The 25,257-nt window shown below is 38.2% G+C and overlaps 1 protein-coding gene and 1 long non-coding RNA gene across 3 annotated transcripts in view; one reads left to right on the top strand and one right to left on the bottom strand.

Moving 5' to 3' along the window:
• Positions 1-537: 537 nt before the first annotated feature.
• LOC147873188 (uncharacterized) lies at positions 538-22,669 on the top strand. The gene is made up of 5 exons (XR_015536187.1): positions 538-629; positions 1,284-2,776; positions 4,294-5,020; positions 6,068-6,283; positions 9,993-22,669. It is a non-coding gene; the product is annotated as an uncharacterized LOC147873188 (long non-coding RNA).
• Positions 1,631-25,257, bottom strand: part of LOC110841473 (uncharacterized) — a 38,953-nt gene continuing 15,326 nt past the window's right edge. The window contains exons 2-17 of one of the 2 annotated variants that reach the window (XM_022087068.2): positions 20,895-21,111; positions 20,429-20,452; positions 19,613-19,728; positions 18,880-19,004; positions 18,474-18,589; positions 16,399-17,712; positions 11,987-15,760; positions 11,483-11,686; positions 10,573-10,740; positions 9,972-10,107; positions 9,110-9,226; positions 7,176-7,286; positions 6,082-6,231; positions 4,734-5,014; positions 4,411-4,580; positions 1,631-4,144 (exon numbers count right to left, since the gene is read on the bottom strand). In XM_022087068.2, coding sequence (XP_021942760.2) covers positions 3,878-4,144; positions 4,411-4,580; positions 4,734-5,014; positions 6,082-6,231; positions 7,176-7,286; positions 9,110-9,226; positions 9,972-10,107; positions 10,573-10,740; positions 11,483-11,686; positions 11,987-15,760; positions 16,399-17,712; positions 18,474-18,589; positions 18,880-19,004; positions 19,613-19,728; positions 20,429-20,452; positions 20,895-21,111 — 7,290 coding nt within the window. In that variant the 3' untranslated portion in view covers positions 1,631-3,877. The remainder of the gene's footprint in view (positions 4,145-4,410; positions 4,581-4,733; positions 5,015-6,081; positions 6,232-7,175; positions 7,287-9,109; positions 9,227-9,971; positions 10,108-10,572; positions 10,741-11,482; positions 11,687-11,986; positions 15,761-16,398; positions 17,713-18,473; positions 18,590-18,879; positions 19,005-19,612; positions 19,729-20,428; positions 20,453-20,894; positions 21,112-25,257) is intronic. The other variant, XM_022087078.2, reaches the window with a different exon arrangement.

Below are 25,257 nucleotides of genomic sequence, written 5' to 3' on the forward strand. Positions count from 1 at the left end.
ACCACTTCTGGATTATCTGCCAAGAACGTATATGAACAGGTCCCAGTCCGAGAAAAGGATGGAAGGATCCTGTTCATATGGACCTGTCGTCAGACAGAACACTAAATAATAATAATAATAATAAGTCATCTCCATTAAAAGGAAAAGATGCTAGAGCACCACTTTCTTACAACTGCATGTTTTCAGAAGCAGGCAAATGGAGCAGCATGACCAGTCTTAATTTGTTGTTCCTGACTTTGCCTTCAAATAATATCAGTATACAAAAATAAGCATTTTTTTTTTTTTGCACATTTCTGAAGCATTGGAAACTGTCAATTGTGTTTTAAAGCAAATAAGTACAAAAACTATAAAGATAAAATCGACCTGATAGGTATTAGGCCATATGATGTGTTGATTTCATACCATCTCTGTAGTATATTACACTTATGCTGCAATATAGCTGAATGTGTTTGGATAGGAGCAGGGTGCATATATGCGTGTCTGTTTATATATCTTTTATTTTATTGGAAGATGATAATGAAATACGGTTGTCTTAAGTATATGCAATCACTGACTTTTCCCATACCACAGGCGATTGACCAGAGAGTAGCATTGTACTATTACATGCGGGGCATGCAGAAATCCTGCTGGTAAGTGAAAAACCACACAATACATTGTATACGCATAAGATACAAACATAAAACTACTGAGTAGTTAAAAAATACTTCGATTTATACTAAGTATGATGGAAATCATGCTGTACACTACGAATAAATTGTGGAATTGTACATTTATTTCTTGACTCCTACATTATGTGTAAGTATCCGTTTGATAGAGAGAGGGAAATTTGAATCTCCCTTATTCCATGATGGCATAAAAGTTAAGGGATAGGCATGTGAAATTATACTATAAAAACTTTGTGTGAAAGTTGTTCGGGTTCTCTGTAGCAGTGGTTGAACTACATTACTGGTAACATTTAGTATACGTAACAATAGCCTCTGGTGATAGGAGCGCCGAAAAACCGCCAGAGGCCGCCAATCGAACAGTAGTAGTTTCACATAGATGTAAAAGTTTTGATGGTATTCTGGGTAGTAATGCCATGTATTGTAGGTAAATACAAACGTTTCGGAAAACATTGCCACCAACTTTAGGATTGAACGTATCATCAACATACATACCTTAAACTAACCTAACCAAAGGTAGCTTTACCTAAATGTAATATTACGTTCTTTGATTGGCGGCTGTGGTTTTCTGGCCGGGTTCTAGGTGCTGCCAAAGACACTCGTGAGTTCAATCCTTTACAGATAATTGTGCGTGCTGCTGTTCCGTTATGCCTACTGTTCGTGTCTCAAGAGCTATTCAACTGTGACAGTTACACAGACAACCTACAAAGTGGATAGAAATAAAGATCCAATTGCTTAGAGGGACATGAGGCTGATGGTTCCGTTTCGAAGTGCTGTCAGGTTTGCCCTTGACCATATATTCAACAGGATACACAACGCAATTCCAGGCGAATAATATGGCTTTATGCCAGAAAAGTTTATCCTTTAAGCCGCTAACTGAAATATATTAGTTTATTAATTCCTTAGCTCTAATGTAGGTTTCAAATTAGGATATCAGTTTGAGCAGGTAAAAATGATTATGACAGAGCTGGTTTGTAATATAATTTAATAACTTATTATTTTACAGTATATACAGTTGGATGATGTTTCATTTTTGAACACATTTGTTTGCATATAAACCAGTCCCATTCATTTAGTATTATATTTCTTAGTGCTAAATAAATAAGGAGAAATAGATGTTATATATACACTTCTTCAGATTTAATGTAATGACATGTTTGATTATAATAGTAAATCATTAATAGTATATCATCCAGTTCATTTGCTTCTGTAATATCATAAGTAAATTCATGTCTTTAGTTTGTATTATTCCTCTAGCAATGTGAATAATGTAAAATTTCCACATATCAAGTAGCTTGCGGCTCAGACACAGGCAATGTGTTTATAATGTTTATAATTTATTTGGCATCAGCCTTGAAGAAATTAAATAAACAAAGACATATTCAGAGGCTTTGTCACAGCATCAACTTGCTTGGAATATTGACACTTCTTGAGTCCTAGTGACAAGTTTATCTGTGAAATTGTGTTTACTACATGGAAAACACCTTCCATATGAATATTTTTTCTCCCCACCAAAGGATGTGTTTTACATTTTTGTGAAATTCATATGTTATTAAATGCTGTAACTAATGCCAATTATATTTTATTCAAACTCATTAAAAGTGTGGGCAACTCCTTCAGTGTTATAATTGGACAAAACAGTGCTGTGTTGTGGCACATGTTAACATGCCTCATGTCTATTCTTTCTTTCGCTGTAGTTGGGCATGGCAATAAAGGAAAAGCAGCAATGCACAGAGAAATTGTTCCTAGTCATGACATATAATGGATTGCATAATTGTTATTAGATGACCCACAGAAAGTTCATGTGTCTTAGGAAGAAGAAGATGCATGTACATTTTTGTCTGCAGTAGACAGCATGACAAAAAGGTTTACAGCAAAGCTTCATGCTGAAGCAACGCAGTGCAGTCAGAGTGTGTGCTTAGGTTGACACAGAAAGGATTAAATGTATCAGTGATCAGGCAGGTTTTAATTAATTAGAACTTCTTGGCTTCTGTGTTAATTATGAGGGTTTTGGGTGTTTTTGCAGGTAGTAGGATAAATTAACTGTTGGGCAAATTGCACCTGGTTTATTTTAGTCCTGCTGTAGGTTGCCAGACTGGAAATTTTCTTTCAAGGTAAGTTACCAGATTTTTCCATGAATATTATGACATGTTAGAATGTGATGTCTTTAGTGTTAATTCCAACTAATTTAGTTTCATGTTGTTCAGGTATCTTGATTATACTTCTTGCAGAAAATAGGCATGGGGGAAAAATTATTCTTTACAAATTCACAAATTGCAGCAGATTCTCTACACATCTCAGATGCTGAGATTTCAGCACCAGAATAATTGACAGTACATATTATTGCTGCTTAAATTTTTGTTTTATAAGTGGTAAGAATATGTTAGCACTGTAGCATTTTCTCTTCTGCATAAATGAATTGTGCTAAGTCATTTGTGTACAGCTTATGTATTAGAAAAATGTACTTTTTGGATTTGGAGTTCTGTCAGAGTCAGTTTATTATTAATGAATAACTCATTCTTAATAAAAGCTACATTGCATTTTATTAGCTCTTCCAAACCTTTCTCTGTTGCAACACTAACATTATCTTCTAGCTCTTAAATGAAGCTTTCAGGTACCTTTCTTCATTAGGAGACCATCCCCTGATGATTCTTGTTGACCTGTTTGAGATCCTCTGTGACAGTGATTTGGGTTGTGACCACTAGGCTTGCATCCATATTTAGAAATATCCCATTTAGTCCAGACTTTCACAATTTTTGTTCACAACATAGAAACCTGTATCTGGGTGCGATGTGTGTCATGTTATGGTATAACTGGCTGTCAGTCAAATTAAAAAGAAATTTTCAAACTTCTCTTATAGAATGTATTTGAGAGATAATTACATAAATTAATATTGGCATATTTTAGCTACATTTTAAACTACTAGTTCAAGATCTTTATCTCCAGACATTTTGAAGCTCAGCTAGAATTGTTATTATTTCTGTTTGTCTAATTGCATTGCATGCCATGTAGGAGATGGAAAGGAAATTTGAATTTTGAGTGACAGTTTTCTTATAACCCATCACAAGCACCATGCTGAGACAAATAGTTGCTATGTGAATGGGTAAGTCATACTGATGTTTTTAATATGCTGCGGAAGCCTAATTTTGGAATAAAAGGTGTTACATGTGACATTACCCGTGAGTATTGAAGATAGAGAGTTTGTGTTATGAACATCACCAGCAGCCCTTCTCATCACTTCCATCACTGCATTCCATGAAACCATTACATACCCTGGTGAGTGGTAGACACTCTCCCAGAGGGCACCGGTGACCCTTGCACTGTGTCTTGCTGTCTCGTAGTGAAGATAGTTGCTGCACCATTGCTGCCTGAAGCCAAGGAACATAATTTGCCACTTTGGTGTACACACCAGGTCTGTTGGCTCGTGCACAGCCATAGCCATTGCTAGTCACTCCATACAATGACCAGTGACCATCTTTTTCCTAAGGAAAGAATAAATTTTCTTAATCTCTGAGGGTTCAGCAACACAGATATGAAATACCCACCACTAAATATAGACTTACATCCTCACATCAAATTTTCCACAACCCCATTTTCCTACTATTCTCTCTCCTCTTTTTGAATATTCCAGGTAACCACATGAACTGGACAAAAACAGCGAGTGATGTCACAAATGTACAAATGTATGTTGGCTTAAACTGATGATGAAGCAAAATCAAAACTAATTCAAGAAGTGTTATGCACTGACCTGGCACATGAGAGGGCCTCCAGAGTCACCTAGACATGCATCTCGGCCACCGCGATCAAATCCTGCACAGAACATGTTGTCTGTGACACGGTACAGTGGCAGAAAGAGGGTTCGTTTGCGACACTCAGCTGTTGAGATGATTGGCAGCTGCACTTCTTGTAGCGTATCCGCTGAAATGAGAGTAGTGAGGCTCTGAGAATCAACAAAGTACAAGTTATATTGACATAAGTTGGGATAGGAATGGCATTTCACTAGCAGACACTATATGGGTGTGAAACGTGGTCTCTGATTTTGATAAAGAACATAGTTTACAGATGACTTACGGAAAATGCGTCCAACTTCAAAAAGTTGGCCCCACCCAACCACTGTGCAGAGTCTGCCATCACGAATGGGAACAGGGGGCAGACATACTGGTCGGACAAAGTCACTGAATTGCACAGGTTCCCGCAGTCGAAGCAATGAAATATCATTGAGGAAACCTGCATCTACATAGCCTGGGTGCAGTATGATGTGTGACACAGGGCGTAATTGTTCATATGGCGATGGGAAACTAGAACCCCTGCGCAGTGCACCCAGCCGTGCCACCCAGTAGTCATCCAGAGCACTGAAAGTAAGTCATTAACAAGTACAGTTTGGTTGATCTGTTATAAGAATTACAAATCAAGTTGGAGTTGTTCATAAGCATTTTCTTCCACTGTGTTAATGTTTTATAATTAGTCTGTTGTTCATGGTGGTTATATTTTCCCAGTATTAGGCCCTTTCACTTGGTATGGATATTGTGTAAATGGACCTTCCCATCTCAGTAGTGACCAGGTTAGTCATAATCTTATTTTGGGTGGAAAAGGATCCTGTTTGATCTCATTCTTTCATCATAGTCTTTCCAATTTCTTGTATAACATTATAGGAAACACATGCTAATTTTCATAAAATGTTATCACTGATTAAAATCCCATAATAATTGAATGGGCTGTATGAGGCTGTGGTTTGTACCTGTCCAAGAACTTCATGTCAAGCCTTTAAACAAACCATAAAATTTCAGAATCTGTGAATGGTTAATCGTGATAATACATCAAGTGTGATGTGTTTGTTTAACAATGGGAGAATCATGCAGTTGTTGTGTTTATTTCTTTGAAGTGCCTTTTAATATTTTGCCCCCACATATGCCTAGCTATCCTTATTTGTTCTCTTGTTTTGGGGTTACAACTTTGACCCTGGATACCTGGAGCACAGACTTTCTCATGAGATGATCTACTTGGAGAAACAGATCTTGTATTTTAAAAATGTATAGTTCATCAACTAATCAGTCTACATTAATGGTTTAAAGCCCGGTATGTATAGGAATGGTCCAGGTATTCATGAGTGTGAGATTTGAGGTTCTCATTCCAGTGTTCTGGATGGTAATGCTGTAAGAACTTGTAGGCATATACCACATATTTAACTACAAGTCCACAGACCATTACAACCCAGAAGACCAGCATCAGTATCTATTAGTAGTTATGCTTTGCAGTTTTCTTCAGTACCCATTTTTCAGTGGCACATTATTTTTTGTCAACACACCTGAATATATCATCAACTGACAAGATGTGTAACTAATTAAAGCAGTAAGATATGTCCTGTTCTTTTATGATTCCCATTGTTTTTCTTAAATTAACGACAGATGCTGTTGCTTACTGGTAGAAGCAGTGCCCTGCAGAGACCAACCAGCGGTCTGCGATGAGAGTGGCCCCACATTGGAATTCTCCTTCCTTGTAGAGTGCTGCCTGCCATGGCCAAGAACCTGGGGCAGCATTTCCTCCACCCACAATCCTAGAATGACGAGAACTGTTCTCAATGTTGGCACACATTCATGACAGAACAGTCTTTAGGGCCTAAGGTAGGCTGGTCTGTTTACTGATTTTCTGACATTACATAAATACTTTTACTTTGCTATTATTCTGTATTTATTGAGATATTAAATTCTAACTATGAGAAGCTCATACACATGGCAAAGATAATTTTAATAATTTTTGTAATCTGTGAAATATGTAACTACAAAGTAAAAGCTGTCCCTATCCATGTAGGCTCTTGGGGTGGGGGGAGAGGAGGTATAGCTCCTAGTTATTCTTAACCTCGGTATTAGATAAGGGTGAGAGTTCAGCATCACACCTCATTTCACAGTTTCCCTAGCCCTGCCGAATCTATCATATATTTTTGACAGAAGGAGAATAGAACAACATTGTTAAGAATTGGGAATTGGGTGAACTGGCTTAGGATTGTGTACCATGTTGTGATTTGGCATTAGTGGTTTAGATTTCCGAGCTTTAATATTGGCATGCTTTAGACCCGTCGTGACCTATGGAGCAGAGACATGGACCATGTCAGCCTCAGATGAGATTGCCCTCCGTATTTTAGAGCAGAAAGTTCTAAAGTGGATTTATGGCCCTGTGGGAAAGGGTGAAAGGTGGAGAATAAGATAGAATCGAGAACTGGAAGAGATCCTCAGAAGCGAAGACATTGTGAGATTTGCCATATGGAGCGGATAGATGAGGAAAAGTTGCTGCATGGGAGAATGGAGGGAAGAAGGAGATGTGGAAGGCCAAGGAAGAGATGGACTTGGAGGAGGACCTGAGGTCCATGCAGGCTGGAAGGTGGTAGGAGAAGCTGTGGCGAAGGGAAGAATGGGAGCACATTGTGAGGGAGGCCAAAGCCCACCAATGGCTGTAGCACCAAGGAAGAAGAAGAATATTGGCATGTTAGTGGCACCAGTAAATGTCATGCATGCTTACTTGGCCCACTGGTTAATGGCTTGAGGTCGAATGCCACATTGCAAGTCTCGACAGCTGATGTGGACCACTTCTTTTTGGTTGCATTGTGTGTCTTGGAATGAGAGGCTGGACCTGTGAATATAAATGTTTCATATTGGTGTCTTTATTTTTTGCATTTACTTACAGATATTATTGATAGTGCTGGAAGTTACCAAAACTGATATACAGTGAAACCTCGATGCATCGTTTTCGGCGGGGGTGGGAAATAAAAACGATGAATGCGGGAAAGCATTAAAAATTTAAAAAAAAACAATGTTTCTCTTTCAATGTTACTTCTTTTTACCAAAAAAGTCTTTAGTGGACAACTGGTTTGTCGAAACTTTACGTTTTAGACCAAACAGAGCACTTTCCACGTTCAAAATGTTTTCCTCGTCACGTTCACTAATATTAAGCGCATTAAAGAACGACTTCACTTTCGCCAATGCAGCGTGTGCTTCGGCAAAACTCGGCAAAGCTTCGGGCTCGCATTCGTCGTCTTCCTCTTCCTCACCACTCCAACCCCCTTTGCGGACAATAACAGGAAGAATGGAAATACTATTACTGCCGAACTCAACGAAACGTAGCTGTAGAAGACCCTGAACCGCTGAAAACGAGATGAACCAGAAGAATGAAAAGTGCCGCCAGCCTTTCCTTTGTACTTGTAATAAAAGCATTTGTGAAGAAATTCACACTGCACATGCCATCTGGCATCGCTGGAACGAAATATGAGTGCACCCTAATGAAAATCGTAAAATTTCTGACAATGAGCACCGCCATTCACTCCAACTATCACCCCTGCACCGCTGACCCTCATTCCAAAAGAATGTGCTGGTTGGGCGATATAACAGGTTACCGCTACTGCGTATTCCAAAAACATTGTGCGTCTTTCGGTATTAATTTATCTCAAAACCCAGCATTTTAATTTCTCAGAAACGATCATTGCGGGAAAATTGTGGGCCGGGACTAAGATTTTTGAACGATCGATGCGATAAAACGATAGTTCGAGGAACGATAGAAGCGGGAAAATGTAACATTATTTTATATGGGATGTATTCGGGACCGAACAAAACGGACGATGCATCCGGGAAAACGATAGTTCCGGGAACGATGGATAGAGGTTTCACTGTATATTAAATTATGAAACAGAAGGAAATAGAGATATTGGCAAACCACAGCTAAGATGGACCTGAACAGTTTGATGGAACTAATCTCTGGAGGTAGATAATGATACTGTTGTGTTCAGGGTGTTAACAGACTGTAACTCTAGGAGCTGCTTGTTCAATGCTGGACTATTGATAACTTTTTGTATTGTGTAGCTGTGAATGAAAATTCATGTTTACAGAAAATATATCAGTGCTGTGCTGGAATGCGAGTAGTGATTCAGTAGTTCTGTGTAACATTCTTTGAAGTTGTACAATGTTGACTCCCATACAGCAAGTGAAGAGTCAGAAAACTACAAAATATCAGCTTATATGCGCCTAATTTAATGGTCTCATTTAATTTTGGTATTCACCAGCATCATCATCACCCTTCCCAATATTAAGCCTGGTTAGCCAGTTACAGGTGTTACAAAGAGCATTTTTCTGTTTTTTAGTGGTTGTCCTAATGCAATTTCTTCCTTTGGGTTGGTACTGTTTAATTTTGAAAAGAATTCAGTTATTCCAGGATTTTCATAATGATTACATTCTATGAGTATTATCTTGTATTATGTACATTTGTATGTAAAAATTGTCAAGCCCATCTTGGCTGGAAGTGCTGTCATAAGACCTAACAGGAAGTGTCCAAACATTGACCCAGAGGAAGATGACAGTTATGAAGGGCTGTAAAGAGAAGGAAAGATTCTATTTTCTAATACCTCTGAAGCTAACTGATTTTAATACTGGGAAGGATGATGATATTTGCAACTGCTCTGTTACCTTGGCTGTGAGTTGTTGTTGTTTACATCTGAAGAGTAGGTAAGCTCAAAGTAGTGTGAGTTGTCGGCTCGGCTACTGCTTCCTGTGTCAATTGTTCTGTTCACTCTCTCAAAGTCACTGTAAGAATAAGACTCATTTAGTGTTTCATATTCAGGGTCTTAGCTGGGATCAGCTGTTCATGTCTTTTACTCAGCTATGCTGGCAGGTGTTCAGCGCAGATGTTTTTCAGCCTCTTCAGAAATGTACTAGATATACTAGGACAGCAGCTAAAAATGGGCTATGACATGTTTCTTCCACATCATTCCTAACTCTAACTAACCCATCTTCAAGGTGTATGGTATTCCTTGTATGTTTGTATTTATTCAGCCAATCAAGAAATCCTTGTCTTTTAAAGAACTGAACTAGTCCCCACTCTCCACTTTATGTTAGAAATTGGCTAACCAAATATATATTACGTTAAAATTAAATTAAATTAAATCCGTGGCGTAACAGCTCCAGAGAGCCTAAGCTGACTAACTTGACTGCTGGCCTCACGTTCACATGCCTAAGCAGAGGTGAACGATCATCCAACCAGATATAGGGTGACGTGTGGTCAGCACGACGAACTCCCAGCCATTGCTAGCTTTCCTGACCGAATTACGCTACTCATTGTAGCTCCCCAATTTCCTCACGATGCTGGGTTGGCACCGGTCCCATACACTGGTCGAAAGCTCATGAGAAAATTTCTTCTCCCCCGAGACTCGAACCAGCACGCATTCCGTATCGCCGGTCCGAAGCATGATGCCTCAGACCGCGCAGCTACGGCGCGGGACATATATTATGTTAATGTAAATTTATATTTATTGCTTCTAAAATAATTTACCTGTATGTCATTGCTTTGCAGACGGCACGCCCTAGATCAGCGACTTCCCATGCAGACTGTGACCTGGCTACAACATTGTCGAAGTTCTGCAGGCAGAGTTTACCCCAGCGACCCTGCTTTCTCACCATCAGGTAGCCTTAAATAGTGAGTCAGATTGGTTCATATTTTTGACCTATTGCCATGAAGTTCTTTAACTGAGATCAGCAATTCAGATACAGCTTGTCTGTGTGTGTGATAGCAAGTTTTTCCAGTCATGTTTAAATACTAGTATTTCTGTCTCATGTGTTCTGTTTCCTTTATATAGCCTATACTATTATCTGTTCTTACTATATATTAAGATCTGTCTCCTCAGTGTGGTATGTAATTACCAATTTTTTATGACCCTCAAGTTCCATGTCACCATTATCGCAAGAGTCCACCATGGGACCCTAAGACCTGAATCAGTTCTTATAAAAATGGGGGATGTGAGAATTTGGGGTTTAACAGGTAATTTCTGCCCTTACCCTTACATGTAACAAAATATTACACTCCACAGAATTTTCCCCAATCGTTCTGATTGTATGAATGAATTTTGTTGCTGTTTTAAGGACTGTTCATTTACCTTCTGAGTTGTATGGGAAGTCACCTGCAGTTGCCTCATTTTGTGCAACAGTGACACATTGCTTTTCATCATCACCATAGGGACAGTCTCGTGCCCCATCACAAAGTCGATGTTGGTCCACACACACCTGGGAGTTGGGACACACGAACTGCCCAGGAGAACACCATTCTGCACAGGAATGTCATGAAGTCTATATAGAATGAAAATTATACTGTTGTTATACTGTCTTTGGGAGAATTTGGTTGGCTAAGTTTTGTGCAATTAACTCCTTGAGTCAGAATAGTTATATTAGTGACAATCTTTTAATCTTAAGAATGCTGAATAATCGATTTAGTTTCAAAAATGCCTGTGTTGGGTAGCCCATTTCTATGCCATCTCACATGCTTTAATTAGGATAAACTCTGATGTTGCAAGACAGAATTAACCAGCTTCCTTTGCACAGTCTTGTTATTTGAACCATGTGCAGTTGGTAGTAAATATTGAGGTGGCATTTAATAGTTGTATTTCATTTACACATGATGATTGTCTGATATATAAAAGTATGCAAAATGTAAATTGAGTGGAACAGGAGGTACAGAGAAGGGTAATAGCAGGAGGCTAGACAGTTTTTTCAGTGGCTCACATTTAGTAGGTTATGTAATTATGTCAATAATGTTCTCAAAGTTATTTAATTTTATGGAAATAGCATATGTTTGTTTTGCTTATCTATATTTTTTTTAATTTAGCAAGATACTAGTATCATTGTAGTTCATTAAGTGGTTTGGGAGGTAAAACATATAGCTGAATGGACAGACAGACAGACAAAACCTGCATATTATGTTTAGTTTATGTGTGTAGTTACCACTTATGCAAAGTATTCTTTATTAACAACTTATTATTTGCATCCCTGTGAGAATGGGATAGAATTTACCACAGTTATTCTCATCACTGAAATCCCAGCAGTCAACAATACCATCACACAGCTTGCGTGTGAGGAACTGTGCTTTTAGGTAATCTGCACAGGTACAGCTTTGCTCATCTATCCCATCGCTGCAGTCAACAAGCTGGTTGCAACGAGACAGAGACGAGATACATTCCCCATCTCCACAGCGGAGACTTTGGTTGCTGGGACATCCTGAAACCCAATTGAAGCATTGTTTGACTATTCAGGATTACAATTTTTACCCCCTGTTGGAGGGCATAAATTTAAGTATTTTGAAGTGTAAGACTAGTCTTCCTTGAGAAAGTGATAGCTGCTCATCTACTCAGGTAATCCTCTTTCCTTATAGAATTTTAATGCTCATTACTGTCATTGTTCTTCTCTTCCTCATGTGTTATATTCCCTGCCTGTGTCATTCTTAGAATCTTTCTGTAATCATCACTGTCTTCATAAAGTGAGGAGTAAGTGTGATCAAATATCATGTAATCTACATACCTGCTGTATTAACAAGATCAGGAGATCCTTCTTCAGTAGTTGCTTGTTTTTCACTAAATTGTTGGGGTGCTTTATTGTATATTTTTGTTAGAATTGGTATCCCTGCATGATTGTTGCTTCCATGCAACAGAATTGCTTTCGTTGACAGCTTTGCTTCTTCTGCCATATTATTTGTTATTTTATCGCTGACGTAGCTTTCAGTTGTTTTATTGCTTATTTTGTTATGATCCTCATAGATATTGTTTTGACTGTCTTTTGTAACATTATTTGATGATATTGCTGTATGAACATTAGCATACTTGCTGAGTGTGTTTACTGCTTCTTCAGACATGAAGCTGTTTTTCCTAGTTACACTAAGTAAAAGCATAACATCATCATCAGACATTTCAAAGTCATCTGGTGGTTGCTTATCTTGCTTGCTGCTTGAAGCTGTTACCTTTGTGACTGTGAAATTTGTAAATGTTTCCAGTGCTTCATTGCTAGTGTTGGTCAGTCCATCTTTGGGTGAATAAATTTCATTTGGTGTAGAATCTTCATACAGTGCTGTAGACATTTCTTCTGTTGTTGGAATAATTTCCTCATGAACTTTTTGCATTGTTAGTTCTTGTGCAACAGTGGACTGTGTGGAAGTAAATGGCAGTTCTTCTTCCCTTTGTGGAGAGGCTTCTTTGGTCAGATTTGATGAAGCATTAGTTTGTGGTAAAATGATATCCTCCTCTGCTGATGAAAACTGTTCAGAACCATAATTTTCTGGAGTTGTACTGTCTGTTGTTGAATTTAACTCCTTTTCTTCAGAAGAAATTTGATCAAAAGTGTAATTTTCTGAAATTGAACTCTCTGTTGCTGAATTAATTTCAAACACTGTTCTGGATTCATAAAAAATTGTACTGTAATTATAGTTTTCTGGCTCAGACTTTGTAACCATAATAATAGTATTGTTTGTTCCGTTCTCTTTCCTACCAAAGATGTTTAGAGTTGTAGTAGTGTCTGTAACATCAGTTATTTGTGACATAGGCAGATCAGTGTACATCTCGTCTTTCATTTTCATATTACCAGTGCTGTCCATCATTCGTTCTTCTAGTCTCATGTTTTTGAACGTAGATGCATAAGTATTTGTTAATTTCATTTTTGGTTGTCGTCTCGTTTCCTTAACTTTGTGAGTAAAAGTTGTTTCCGTGACAGATGTTGGCAGTGTGATGGGCAGATCCATGATGCTGCTAAGATTGCTGTCCACTTGTTTCGATGTTGTAATGTTTTCTGTATTATGCCTGTCACTACTAATATTTGGTGTAATTGTATTGTCAACAGTATTTGGTGATTGAGATGTGTTCAGAGGACTAATAATTACTTTGCTTGCATTTTCTCCAAATGAGATCTCAATGCTTGTTGTAGTAACAATATCAGTGTGTAGAATTACTGCTTGTGGTGTTGTAATGTTTGGCTGGGGAGTTGTATTTCTCATGTTTTCTTTGACACTTTCAGGTTTCTCTTTTGAACTGTTATTGTCACCCTGAAGTTGTGAAATTGTCATAGATATATTCTGGCTTATTCCTTTTTCTGATGAATTCCCATTGTTTCTTAGTTCTGAAGTCCTAAGTGAGGAAGCACTGCTTATGACATTTGTGCTCCTGGTAATATTTTCTATCTGACTACCAGTACCATCAGGGACATTGCTTGTAGATGACTGTGCTTTCAGTGTTGATACAGAACTGCTCACATTTGCTTTTTGCTTGTTTGGGTTATTTTTATACCATGTATCATCTGGTAAGTCTTGTATAACAATAACAGGGATGAATTCACTGGGAGTCGTATGACGTATTGCTGGTTGAGCTGACAATGGCACTGTTGAATGTGAATTCTTGGGTGCTGTTACAGTATTTTTATGTGTCAAATGGGAAGGAGTTGTTTTGGTGGTGAGAATTTGTTGATGTGGAGAAGGTGTTGGTGAGGTGGAGGTGTTTGTTACATTGATTTCTTTTATTTTCATGTTATTGGAATTAGTGATACCTGCAGTTATGTTTTTCTGTACTTCTCCTTCAGAAGGTCTTTGATTCAAAGTTGAAACTGATGCAATTTTTATCATATTTTCTACAACATGAGTAACATTTTTTGTTTGGTCTGTGAATGTTTTGTTGATCTGACTCTTGTGATTTGTATTTGAAGCTGCATTTGCTAAAGAGGACTCATTCAACATAGCTGTCAGTGCATACGATGTTGATGAAGGTGATGTTCCTATAGTTGTTTGTGCTGATGTTGTTATTGATGTTGGTGGCAGTGTTTCTGTCACGTTGGGCTTTACTTCTGTTGATGGTTGTTGTGTTGTTATTATTTTCCTTAATGGTGAAGTAGTTGCAGTTATTTGGGTTACTGTACTTGATGTTGCTAGATTTGTCCCTTTTGCTGGTGGCATTGTCATTATTTTCTCTGATGCTGATTTTTTAATAGATGCAGCTGGCACTGGTCTGATTGCTGAAAACACTGGTGCTACTTCTGTTTGTGTTACATTAATTGATGTCAGTACTGTATTTGTTTTTGGCACTGGCGTACTTGATCGTGTTACTGGTGAGTGTGATGTCAATGTGGATATCTGCTGTGAAGCTGAAGAAGTTATTCTTGAAAATATTTGTGACTGTGTAGAGTATTTAAAGCCACTGCTCTGTGACTTATGATCCATTTTTGTGATTCCTACTTCCTGTTGTGGTGCCTCTGTTGTTGGCTGATTGGAGTTTATCATAGCTTCTTCAGATTTGTTAGTGGATCCTGCTAAATTGTTTTGTCTTTTGTGTGATACTTCATATTGTTGTACACCATTTACTGGACCAGATGCTATTGGTGGTGTTGGAGAAGAATATCCACTATCTCCTACTTTGTGCCTCAAAGTATATTCATAATTTAAAGTCACATTCATGGGTTCATTCTCATTTTTAATTTGAATTGATATATGAGATGGTAACTTGGGTCTTGGTCTTAGGGGTCTACCTACCCCAGAATTGGATCTGACAGGTATCAGAGTCACTATGGAGAATGATGTATCTGCTACAGAATCACCCATAGGATTAAGTGTTGCTAATTGTACCTTCATAGATTTATTTTCTGGCATTCTGGGCAAGGGTGACTCCACTGATGTTACAGCCGATGGAATGTCTGTGTCTTTGAATGGGATCTTGCTGTTCTCAGGTCTTGCTCTGTTTCCTGTGTCAGCCCATGGTGGTTGATGGTGATGTCTTACTGGAAATGATTCCCTATGTGAACTGTATTGTGGCTTCACAATTGATCTTGTATCATTAAGTCCTTCAATCCATTGCTGGTTGCTCGAAGAAACAGAGCCTTTGTATAAATCAGGATTTCTAGAATTAGTGTTGACTGTGAAGTCCCCTTGAAAATGTTTATATTGGTGACTTATCCATGTTGCACTGGGCTGTGCATTCTTTATAGGAGATGCCTTAAGTATAGCATCCACATCATGGAACTGGTGAAGGATTGGTAGTTCTGGGATTGTGAAAGGATTAGCTATGGATTGACGCATTGAGGGTGGTTCAGAGGTGGTGTAAGTAAGGGGAATTGTGTGTGGGGGTAGAAATGTTGCTGCCATGACTGGTTGGTGCTGTTTACGAATGATGATTCCACCTCCACTTGTGGTGTGAAGGATACTGGTTTCTGGATTCTCCCCACTAACGCTGCCAGAACCAACAACATGAAGAGACACTCTGGATATGGTATCATCAGGCTGTGATTCCTGGGGATCAGAGTGCAAGCTGAAACTGCCATAGCCACCTGCAGAGATAGAGCACAGATAACTTCCACACTGTATGAAATCAGAAATGCTTGTATTCTGTGTATACTAAGGAAACATGCAGCCCCCACACCCACTGTTGGTTTGAGTCCCATATTTAGCTGTAGACCCCCATTGCCAGCCATTTTCTGTATCACACTGTCATTGGGGTTAAGCAGAATCCTGCTATATAGATGCTTCCATCTCAGAAGCTCATGCAGGCAAGGTCCAGAGAGCTCAAACATCCACAGCATTCAGTCTGAATACCTGACATCCATGACAGAAGACTTTCCAAAATACTAATAATTGAGATGGATAAAAATTATGGTTCAAATTGTTTTGTATTATGAAATTAAGTCTCCTGTTTTTCTCTCCCATTATAATCTCCTTCTCTTAAGATTAACATTGTCAAGTGAGTTGCATGAATGATTTATGAAGTTTTTGTTATGTAATTTCTTTTATTCCCAACTTCTTTGTCCATGTAAGTCCCAGTAGTTTCCTGAACACTTGGTTTTCAACACTTGATATTTATGTTCTTTCTTCAAAGGGACTATGTTTCATAGTCATATGAAAAAGCTGGTAAAATTATTGTTTTGTGTATTCACTATCTAACTAATAAAGTCCCTCCTTTGCTACATACCCAAGGAGCTCTCCTGCAGCTTGTGCGTGGGTGCAGGTTGTCCTAGTCGTGAACTGTATCTGTTGTCATGATAATGGCCCTCATTTGTTTTTTTATTCTCTACTGCAGATGGAGGGATGACAACTACTTCAGCCATGCCAGTTCCTATGTCATCATTATCTGGTTTAAGAGAATGTTTTGTGTAATGTGGCATAATTGGTCTCCATGGCTCATCACTTTGGATTTGAGGAGGATCTACAATGTGGAGAAATGATTCCTGGAAATGCTGACTTGTTACTTCTGTATCTGTATAATTATGTATGGCTCCTGTTGCTTTTAGGTTTGTAGGTTTAGTATTAGGGATTGGGGTGCTTCTTGAATCAATGTTCCAGAGGTCAGAAGTTAGGCCAGATGTTGCGTGAGTATGATAATGATCACTGTAAGTATTGGTTTTTAAATTGAGAGGATTTGCTGTGAAATCTTCAGGACTTCCCATCAAGAGGACATCCTTCTCTCCAGTTTTTATCACAAGTGTGTCATTTCCATCATGTGAAATTTTCCCATCTAAACCATTAACAGTTCCACTGGGTCTTCCAGTGTTTTGTCCTTGATAATCTTGTTTTGTACCTATAAAATCTTTTCTGACCACATCTGTTGTAGAAAATTTTGTGATTGTTTCATCCCCCAAATTAAATTTATCATAATTTTGTGTTGATTGCTTTTTACTAGAAATATAAGAAGGGTGAATTTTGGGTCTGATTGGATTTCTGTCATCATTCTCGAGTGAAAATTTATCATCAGTCTGTGGTTTCATTTGTGTGTTCTGTTCCATGGGATTAATTTCTGAAGTAGATGCTATCCCAGCAGTTGAATTTAGGACATGTTTAGAATTTCCTTTTGTATCTCTGTCTGCTTTATTCCCTGAATTTCCAGATGCTTTGCTTATTGTGTCATTGTCACTTTTACTCTCGCCACTGGAGATATCTGCATTTGAACTAGTCACATTTCTTCCTTCTTTTAACATGCTTGGAATATCAGAAGGTTTCTCCATTGTTTCTTTAATTTTTGTAATGACTACAGTTCCCTCGATTATGGGAATTGCTTCCCCTTCTGCCTCCTGAGTTTTAGTTTTCAAATCTTTAGTATTGGTCACTTTCATTTCGCTGTTTTCCTGTTTTGAAACTGTTGAAGATTCATTTGTTTTGTTCAAGATTGAGGTATTTTCTGTTATTGTCTTTCTTATCACACCATTGTGCATCTGCAAGGTTCTGTTTCCTGAAGGCTTCTTTTTGGGCATACCCTCTATAGGACCTGTAACTGCATCATCCATGGACCCTGCACACAAGACAAATTTTGTTACAGGCAAGAATTTGTTGGAAAACCTGAAGGGATGATACCATTTGAAAGAAAGGTATATATGGTACATTTGGATATTGAAGAATTATTTTAACTGGCTCGGGATGGTTCAAATCTGCTGTATAAACAAACCTTTTGAGATAAATAAGAAATGTAATTATTTATCACATATTTATAATTATGTTATCTGAAAGGGGTTAAGTGTTGATAATTACATCAACTATCTGTTATATTTTCATTTCCGTGTTAGTTACACAGTTTGAAATGGCCAACAAATGAATGTCTTATGTAATATCAAGGAATATTTTGCATAATGATTATGAATAATGTTCTGGAAGGTATGAGGAGACCTCTTTAAAAGACTGCCAGTTTGGAATGAAACTGAGTCAGGAGCCTCATAGGTAGGACACATCACACAAACATGCACATTTGTACACAGAATAACAATGTAAAGACTGTCATGAAGTGGTCCCTGTTCCTAAACACCACCCCACAAGGCATAGAGATGTCATGGAGGCAAAGCTGCACATTCTAGACCACATCAGTAGGTGGATTGAATGGTTGTCTTCACACTCCACTTTATGGAAATGTCCGTGATATCTTTTGGTTGGCCCCACTGCTGTTGACTGTTACGGAAAAGAGAACTCGTGTTGCTTCCGTAGCACTTAACTTCAGCTGTCCCACTCATAGCCTGTCACTTTATTGATTGAGCTGTCACGCAGGGAACTGGTTGGACTTACGTTTTATAAAAATACTAGATGCATCGATCTGGATGTTTTTGAAGGCTGCAGTTCGTGGGGCTATCAACTCATTCACCAGAATGTCTCGTGCTGTCTCTTCAATATTTTGGGAGTTCCTGTGGGAAACATAACTACATTGAATCGTAATCTCTTTACAGAGTTGATTGTACACAGTATGCAAATACAGCCTTTTGTATGTTCTGTAACTTTGGTTTGGTTAGGATTGCATTTCCTTGGCTTTAGGTCAATTATTGTACTGTTACATTTAGTTATGCAGCGAAACTAATTTCAGATTCTGTTGTTTGAGTTATGAAGTTATGGAATAAATAAAACAAGTCTGCCATCATTACAAAGAGAAAGTTGTGCAGGCAGATCATATTTCTATGCATCTTGCAGCACAGCTTACCTTGGAATCTTTCTGCGGTCAAGGTACAGCCTGAAGAAGACAATGAGACTACCATTTTCAAATTTCTCTATCACACATTTCTTGTATGCGGGTCGAATCTGGCTTCTTTGGTACACTCTGTCAATCTGGAAGAAGTGAAACAGCATATTGGGTAATAGGAGTCTTGTAAGAAGAAAAACTTAACAGTGACTAGTGATGTAGTTTTAATTACTAATTGTTATCATTGTCATTATTGATTACATGCATAAATAAGATGATCATATTAAAATGACAGAGGAAAAGGTTGTGAAAATGTGAACAAGATTTGTAGTCTTTTGCATTAGACAATGTCTGGATCAATGCATTTACTTTGTAATTGTTATCTCTTTATTTCATTCCCTAATTTGAAAATTACTTTGCTAAGTAACTTTCATTTACTTTTTGTTATGTAAGTCTGTCTTGTCCAAAATTCTTTGTAGTGAATGGAAAAATTAAATATTTATATCCGAAGAGAAATATGGACATTGTATATGGGAAAGTAGACAGACAAATGCATAAGTGACCCCATGAATCCTCATAAGTTTTGTATGACTGTGCTGTCACTGAGTTTCTACACTACGTTCATTAGACCGCTGTGGACACATATAACAAGAAGGGGTGTAGCATTCATGTTAACCATAGTTGACACAAATGCTGTGCCTCTGATAATAATAAGAGACTTTTATAATCAGAAATATTGTGTATGTGGACTCACCATATTTTGATACTTCAGTGCCATTTCCTTAAATGCAGTACTGGAATTGTTGCCAAGCGATGGCACGAAATTGTCACCAGAAGTAACGCATACACTCCCATCAAATACAAGTTCCGCTGCAAATAAGACAGTCCTGAGAGAACAGGTCTTCATATAAAGGGCTTTGATAGTAATTTGGTGACACTGTGAAAATACCATGTTGTAGCAAGTTTGTTTGATGATGTTCCAGAAACACTGAAGTCTCCTGGCTTTAAGTTTACGATTTCCATTCATTTTCACATATTTTCAGATCAGAAATTACGATGTGGTCCTGCTGTCATACTTTGTCTGATAATTTTTCCAAAACATTGCCTGACCTTAAGCATTCTTTTCAGCAAAATGTTGTTATGAATGAAAGAGTATAGTGTTCGTGAGACATACAGTGATGTCTTTAGTGTTACTGAATTGTGCATCTGTGTAACAATTGAAAGCTGCAGCTGAAACTGTAGTTATGCATTAAGCTGCAGGTGCAAGAACCTAGGCACAAATAATAGAATTTAGTCCTTTGTTTACTGATTCTTAAAAACATGTTAATAGTATTAGTATTAATACAAGAAAGAATATGATAATGAATATTTTTGACATTTTAAATCTTGCAGATGCAAGAACATCAGTCACAGGTTCATTTGTTTCCAAATTGTATGCATTAAAACATTAATATTTACAAGTTCTAATTCATGAAATTAGCATGTGGCCCATATTAGAAAGTTGCTGGTTGCCACCCCTATAAAATTAATTTATTGGCTTATTTCATTATTGATTGGTTTGTGTACTTACGTTTATTTGTATCAATCCGCAGAGCTGAAAGGAATCAAACAGTATTGTTAATGACAGTTAACAACAATACTTTCTACTGGCACATTTCATCATACAAATAAAGTGCCTGGCTGGCCAGCTGGACCTAGCTAACAGTGAATTTTGTCTGATCAGTTCTGATATGTTTCAGTGTAAAAAGTGTTGGCTGACTAATATGGTTAACAATAAACACTCCACCCCTGGATGTATGTGTTATGTTTTTGCACTTTTGCCAGAAAAAATGAGAAAGGAGAAAAATGGTATTTGTTATTGCTGTTTCTTTTTATAAAAAAATATTCTGCAGTCTGATTTTCATAGTTCAGATATTATGATTACACCAGCTTTCTTTTGTCACAGAAGGGAGGTAATTTGTGTAACATTAAGAAAGATTTATTTCAATCTGTGTCCAGGGTAGTAGGGCACACTGCATATTTTGTGTTTTCCTCACCACCCATATAGACAGCAAGTCCTGCAATGGAGAGTACGGTTAGCACCACAAGGAACGCAGCCACAGCGAGCAGTACGCTACAGAGCCGGCCCCGGCGGACACGTGGATCATGGTATAGTGAGCTGGGTTCATCTCGCCACAGCACCCAGGAAGAGGAGCCACTGCAGCTGGATGAGTGTTGACTACTGCTCACATAGTTGCCTCGGAGGGGGTCTGCCTGCAAATTGGAGATGCTATAAACATAATACACTGGTACCAGTTGCCTAATGCATGCTCATAATTTTTGTTAAGTGCCAAACCTCCAATAATTGCAGACCTGGAAGCAACAGTGGACTAACCCAGAAAGTTTAAAGTTGTGTTCTCTAGAATCTCACAAAGTGAAATTAGAGTAACAATAACTTTATCATCATATCACAATTTTAGCAATATGTGGTTACAGCCCACTGTTGGATCCAGATCAGTTGTAGACTTTAGTGATACCATGCAGTGTATAATTCAGGTCGTTCAAATTATTCACGTTTTCTGTTTCGTTATTTGTTGATACTACTGCATCGTAGGTCCCACTCAGATGGGCAAGTTCATGCCCATTTCTTCAGACAATTAAAATGAAATGTGTTAGTATTTATGTGTTTATCAAAATGGCAAACAACACTTTTATGTGCATAAGCCTCAGTCACTAAACTGATTGGCTTGGAAATGGACAACCATAATTATCACACCTTCGTCTTCTGTAAGTCCTGAGTCTGAATCCTTCTCGGAGCCCAGCTGTCATGACATTCTGATTGCGGGTTGTTCAGTCTTTGCGTCCTTTCCATTTTACGGTAATCTTGTTCACAGAATTATTTTGCTTAGGAAATTATGTGGCCAAAACAACGACCTAACTGCTGCACGTGGATTTATGCTAATGAAGAACAGTGCAACGTAGAGCAACCTGCCCATCTCACGAGTGGCTCACATGCTAAGTTAAACTGCAATCATTTACAGCTTTCATCCTTGGTTATAGAACTACGGCCGAATGTCAAAGTCAAGTAGTTCCTATCACTTTACCAGGTTTGTGCTGCAGGGGCCTCGGAGGAGCTTGCGCATGTCCCTTGTTAATTTTTGGCCAATTATCTGAGTCCTTTCTTACTGGCACAGAAAGTACTTGAGGTGATACGCCATTATCAAAATGTCAGTAATTTGGAGGGGAACTGTGCTTTTGCGCACGTACGGAACAAGCTGCAGCATGTCTTGTACCATGTGTGTTACCTGTGCAAGCCCCTTGTTAACAAATTGGCAGCATACTCCTGTTGTTCACTATATAATTTCAGTTTCTGACAGCGTCATTAAATAAACCGCAAGTAAGATATAGAGCTGTGTCATGTTTGTGTAACAGTTGTGGTTTTGCAGAAAATTAGGCGCTGAAATAAATGAAATTCACAAAAAGTACTGTGCTCCGGTTATGAAAGCAAGGACTTGCAGTTGGTCGCTGTCGAACATCCCAAGTAAAGTAATACAAAGACAAGTTTATAGTTCATTGAAATTCTCATTTTCAAGTATGTGCTGCTCTACCTTATTTTACCAAGCTGTCTAAATGTCTACACTTTCATGTTCAACTGGGTATAAAGACTGATGGACAGACAGACACATACGTATATATTGTATAAAACCAAGAAGGCTTGCAGGCTGTTCATATGGGAAAGTGTTAGCCTATTATTTACCTTCAGGGCAGTTGTATTTTACTGAAACATTAATTTATGTAATTTAGATCTTGAATAAACTGGTCTTTTTGCGAACCTCTCGACGTTAGTAATAAAGACTGTATTTTTATGGAAGTACAACTGTCCCCTACTTTTAAAATATGATTTAGACCACTGCTTCCCAAACTCTTTCCTTTATTACCCAAAACTGTTTTTCAGAAAGTTCCTCTTACCCAATGTAGGTAAAACACTAACTGCAAAGAAAACATATGACAAGTGAAGAGAGATCAGTAAAAAATAGGAAGCAAACAATATGTATGGTGCAATGTCTTTATTTTAAACGTCTCTGAACATTTTAGCAGCCACAAAAAATTTGGTAATTATTCACCATGAATATTCCATCACCCATGTCACAGCTATTGAGTACAATGCCACTGCTTTATCTTATTTACTAGTTCCGCAAAATTGGGAGCAATTGGAGACGGAGTACACCTCACATCCTTTTTGGGGTTCAGCAAACAGTTTCGTTTTGTGCTCTTTATGAAGGCAAGAGTGGAAAATCCTACTTCACACATGTAGGTGCTTGGAAACTGCAATAATTGCATCATGGCCTCCCCACATAACCACAGGATATTCATCGTGAATTGTTAACCAGAAAGACTCCACCTGGTCCTTTTTTTTCTTCAAATAACATTTTGCTCTGACTGCTTGACCTAAGTTCAACCTTTTTTCTGCAAAACCATTAACATTATCGGGGATTTCAGTCAAGTCACACAGAAATGGGTGTGTTGTTTCCCAAAGAAAAACCACTTTTACCCATTTGTGGGTAATTTACCTAGTTTTGGGAAGCACTGGTTTAGACAGATAAATATTAATTAATTTCGTGTCTGTCATTTGTTTCCATATGCCTTGACACTTCAAATAAGAAGAAAACTTGGAAGACGTCTGGGAATATGAGAACTCATGTGCTAATTCAAGCTGAAGGTCTCTGGCATGGCTGTATTTATGTGTTGTGTTTCACGTCTAATGTAATTTTTCCTCTATTTTCCTTGCTAGGTCGTGAAGTATGAATAGGCTGCGAAAATAACGTATTGGTATTTTATGGGCGATTTGATTTCTATTTCAGGGGACGATTTTAAGTAAAGATGTTAATATAGAATTGGTCACCAGTTTCTTCTGTATAAAAGTGTGAATATGCATGTCTTTCAGTGAAAGCAAAAGGTTTCCTTTATTAACGTTGCTTTGATCATGTGGACTGCAGATTAGGCGCAGGTCTTCCTATGTCCCTTGTCAGTACGATGTGCATTTACGCTTTTTTTTTCTGGAATGAGCTAAACGCATGATGGGGAAAACTACATTTTCTGCATACTTTATCTCTTTCCAGTGTATATCTGCTACCTTGACTAACCATACCAACAGCATATTTATTTTCATAGAGCGGTCATTCAAATTCTGGCCTTCTGAAAACACTCTGTACTTAGCTGTCTTTCTGTATCTCGTTACTGTCATGATCTGTGGAAATGTTTAGTCAAGTATTGTCCAAGAACTGTACAACGTGTCATTTCTGGGCTTTCCGCCAGGGTGGAGTGGGGTGCGTTCGATTTTGGACTAGCTCTATAACAGATCTGAAATAAACGGAAATACGTAATGTGACTGCACAAGTCGAAATATCGAAATCGAGATCATATCCGGAATTTCACCCAACAATTCGCAGTTGAGGTTGAACCGCTGTGCGAAGTGTTACAACGTGGTACCATAGCTGTAACAAGATCACCATGAAAGTAAGTTAATTCAAAACAAGTTTTTGATCTGATATAACATTATTTTCTGATAGAATATCTTTTGCTGGTTATAATTACTTTCCATCGTAAGTCACTAGCGCTGAACTTGTTGCAGAATACATTTATAAGTCTAGTAGGTAGGCGGCATAGCTCAGTCAGTATAGTGACTGGCTACGGGCTGGACGACCCAGCCTCCTATTCAATGGGTACCGGGGTCCTTTCTCGGAGGTAAAGCGCGGCCGAGATCAAGAATGAGTAGGAGCTATACGTTCTCTCCCTCCCCCACCCAAGCGCCTACATGGCATATAGTGGGACAACTTCATATTTTCCTTCGAAATCAAAATTCGGTTTCTGGCTGATTTATGTTGTAGGTTTCCTAAAACCTAACCTAACTTGTCACTGATTTCTGGCTTGGAGGACAAATGTAAAAGTAAAAAATGTTTGAGACTATACATATTAAAACGTTTAGAAATTTTGGTGGAGGGTAGCACTCATAATACGGCACCAGCAAAACACGTTTCCATCTGGTCAGAGTATTATAGTTTCGGAGGAGAGCAGAAAATGCAAGGTTGACAAATTATATATTAAAACAGGTTAACAGTACAACTGATGTTAATTATATCGAGTTCTCTGTTGAAATGTAGTTAATATGAAAATTGATACAATTGACGGGATCTTAAAATACCGACCAAGTTCTTTATCCAATAAGATTGAAAAGGTGTACTCTTTGGAGTATACAAAGTATAAAATCCAGTTGTTCTTCACGCAACATCACGGTCAATGACGTCAAAAGGGCAAAGATGGGAACAACAAACCCAACAATGATATGACAGGCAACATTTCGCTTTCTTAATTGGTTGATGTGTTCGTTACTAGCAAATAGATCTATGCAGCACTTTGCGA

The sequence above is a fragment of the Zootermopsis nevadensis genome, unplaced genomic scaffold (assembly GCF_977971745.1).
Source record: "Zootermopsis nevadensis isolate Lab colony 2312 unplaced genomic scaffold, Znev_1.0 Znev_ptg000021l, whole genome shotgun sequence".
NCBI lineage: Eukaryota > Metazoa > Arthropoda > Insecta > Blattodea > Termopsidae > Zootermopsis > Zootermopsis nevadensis.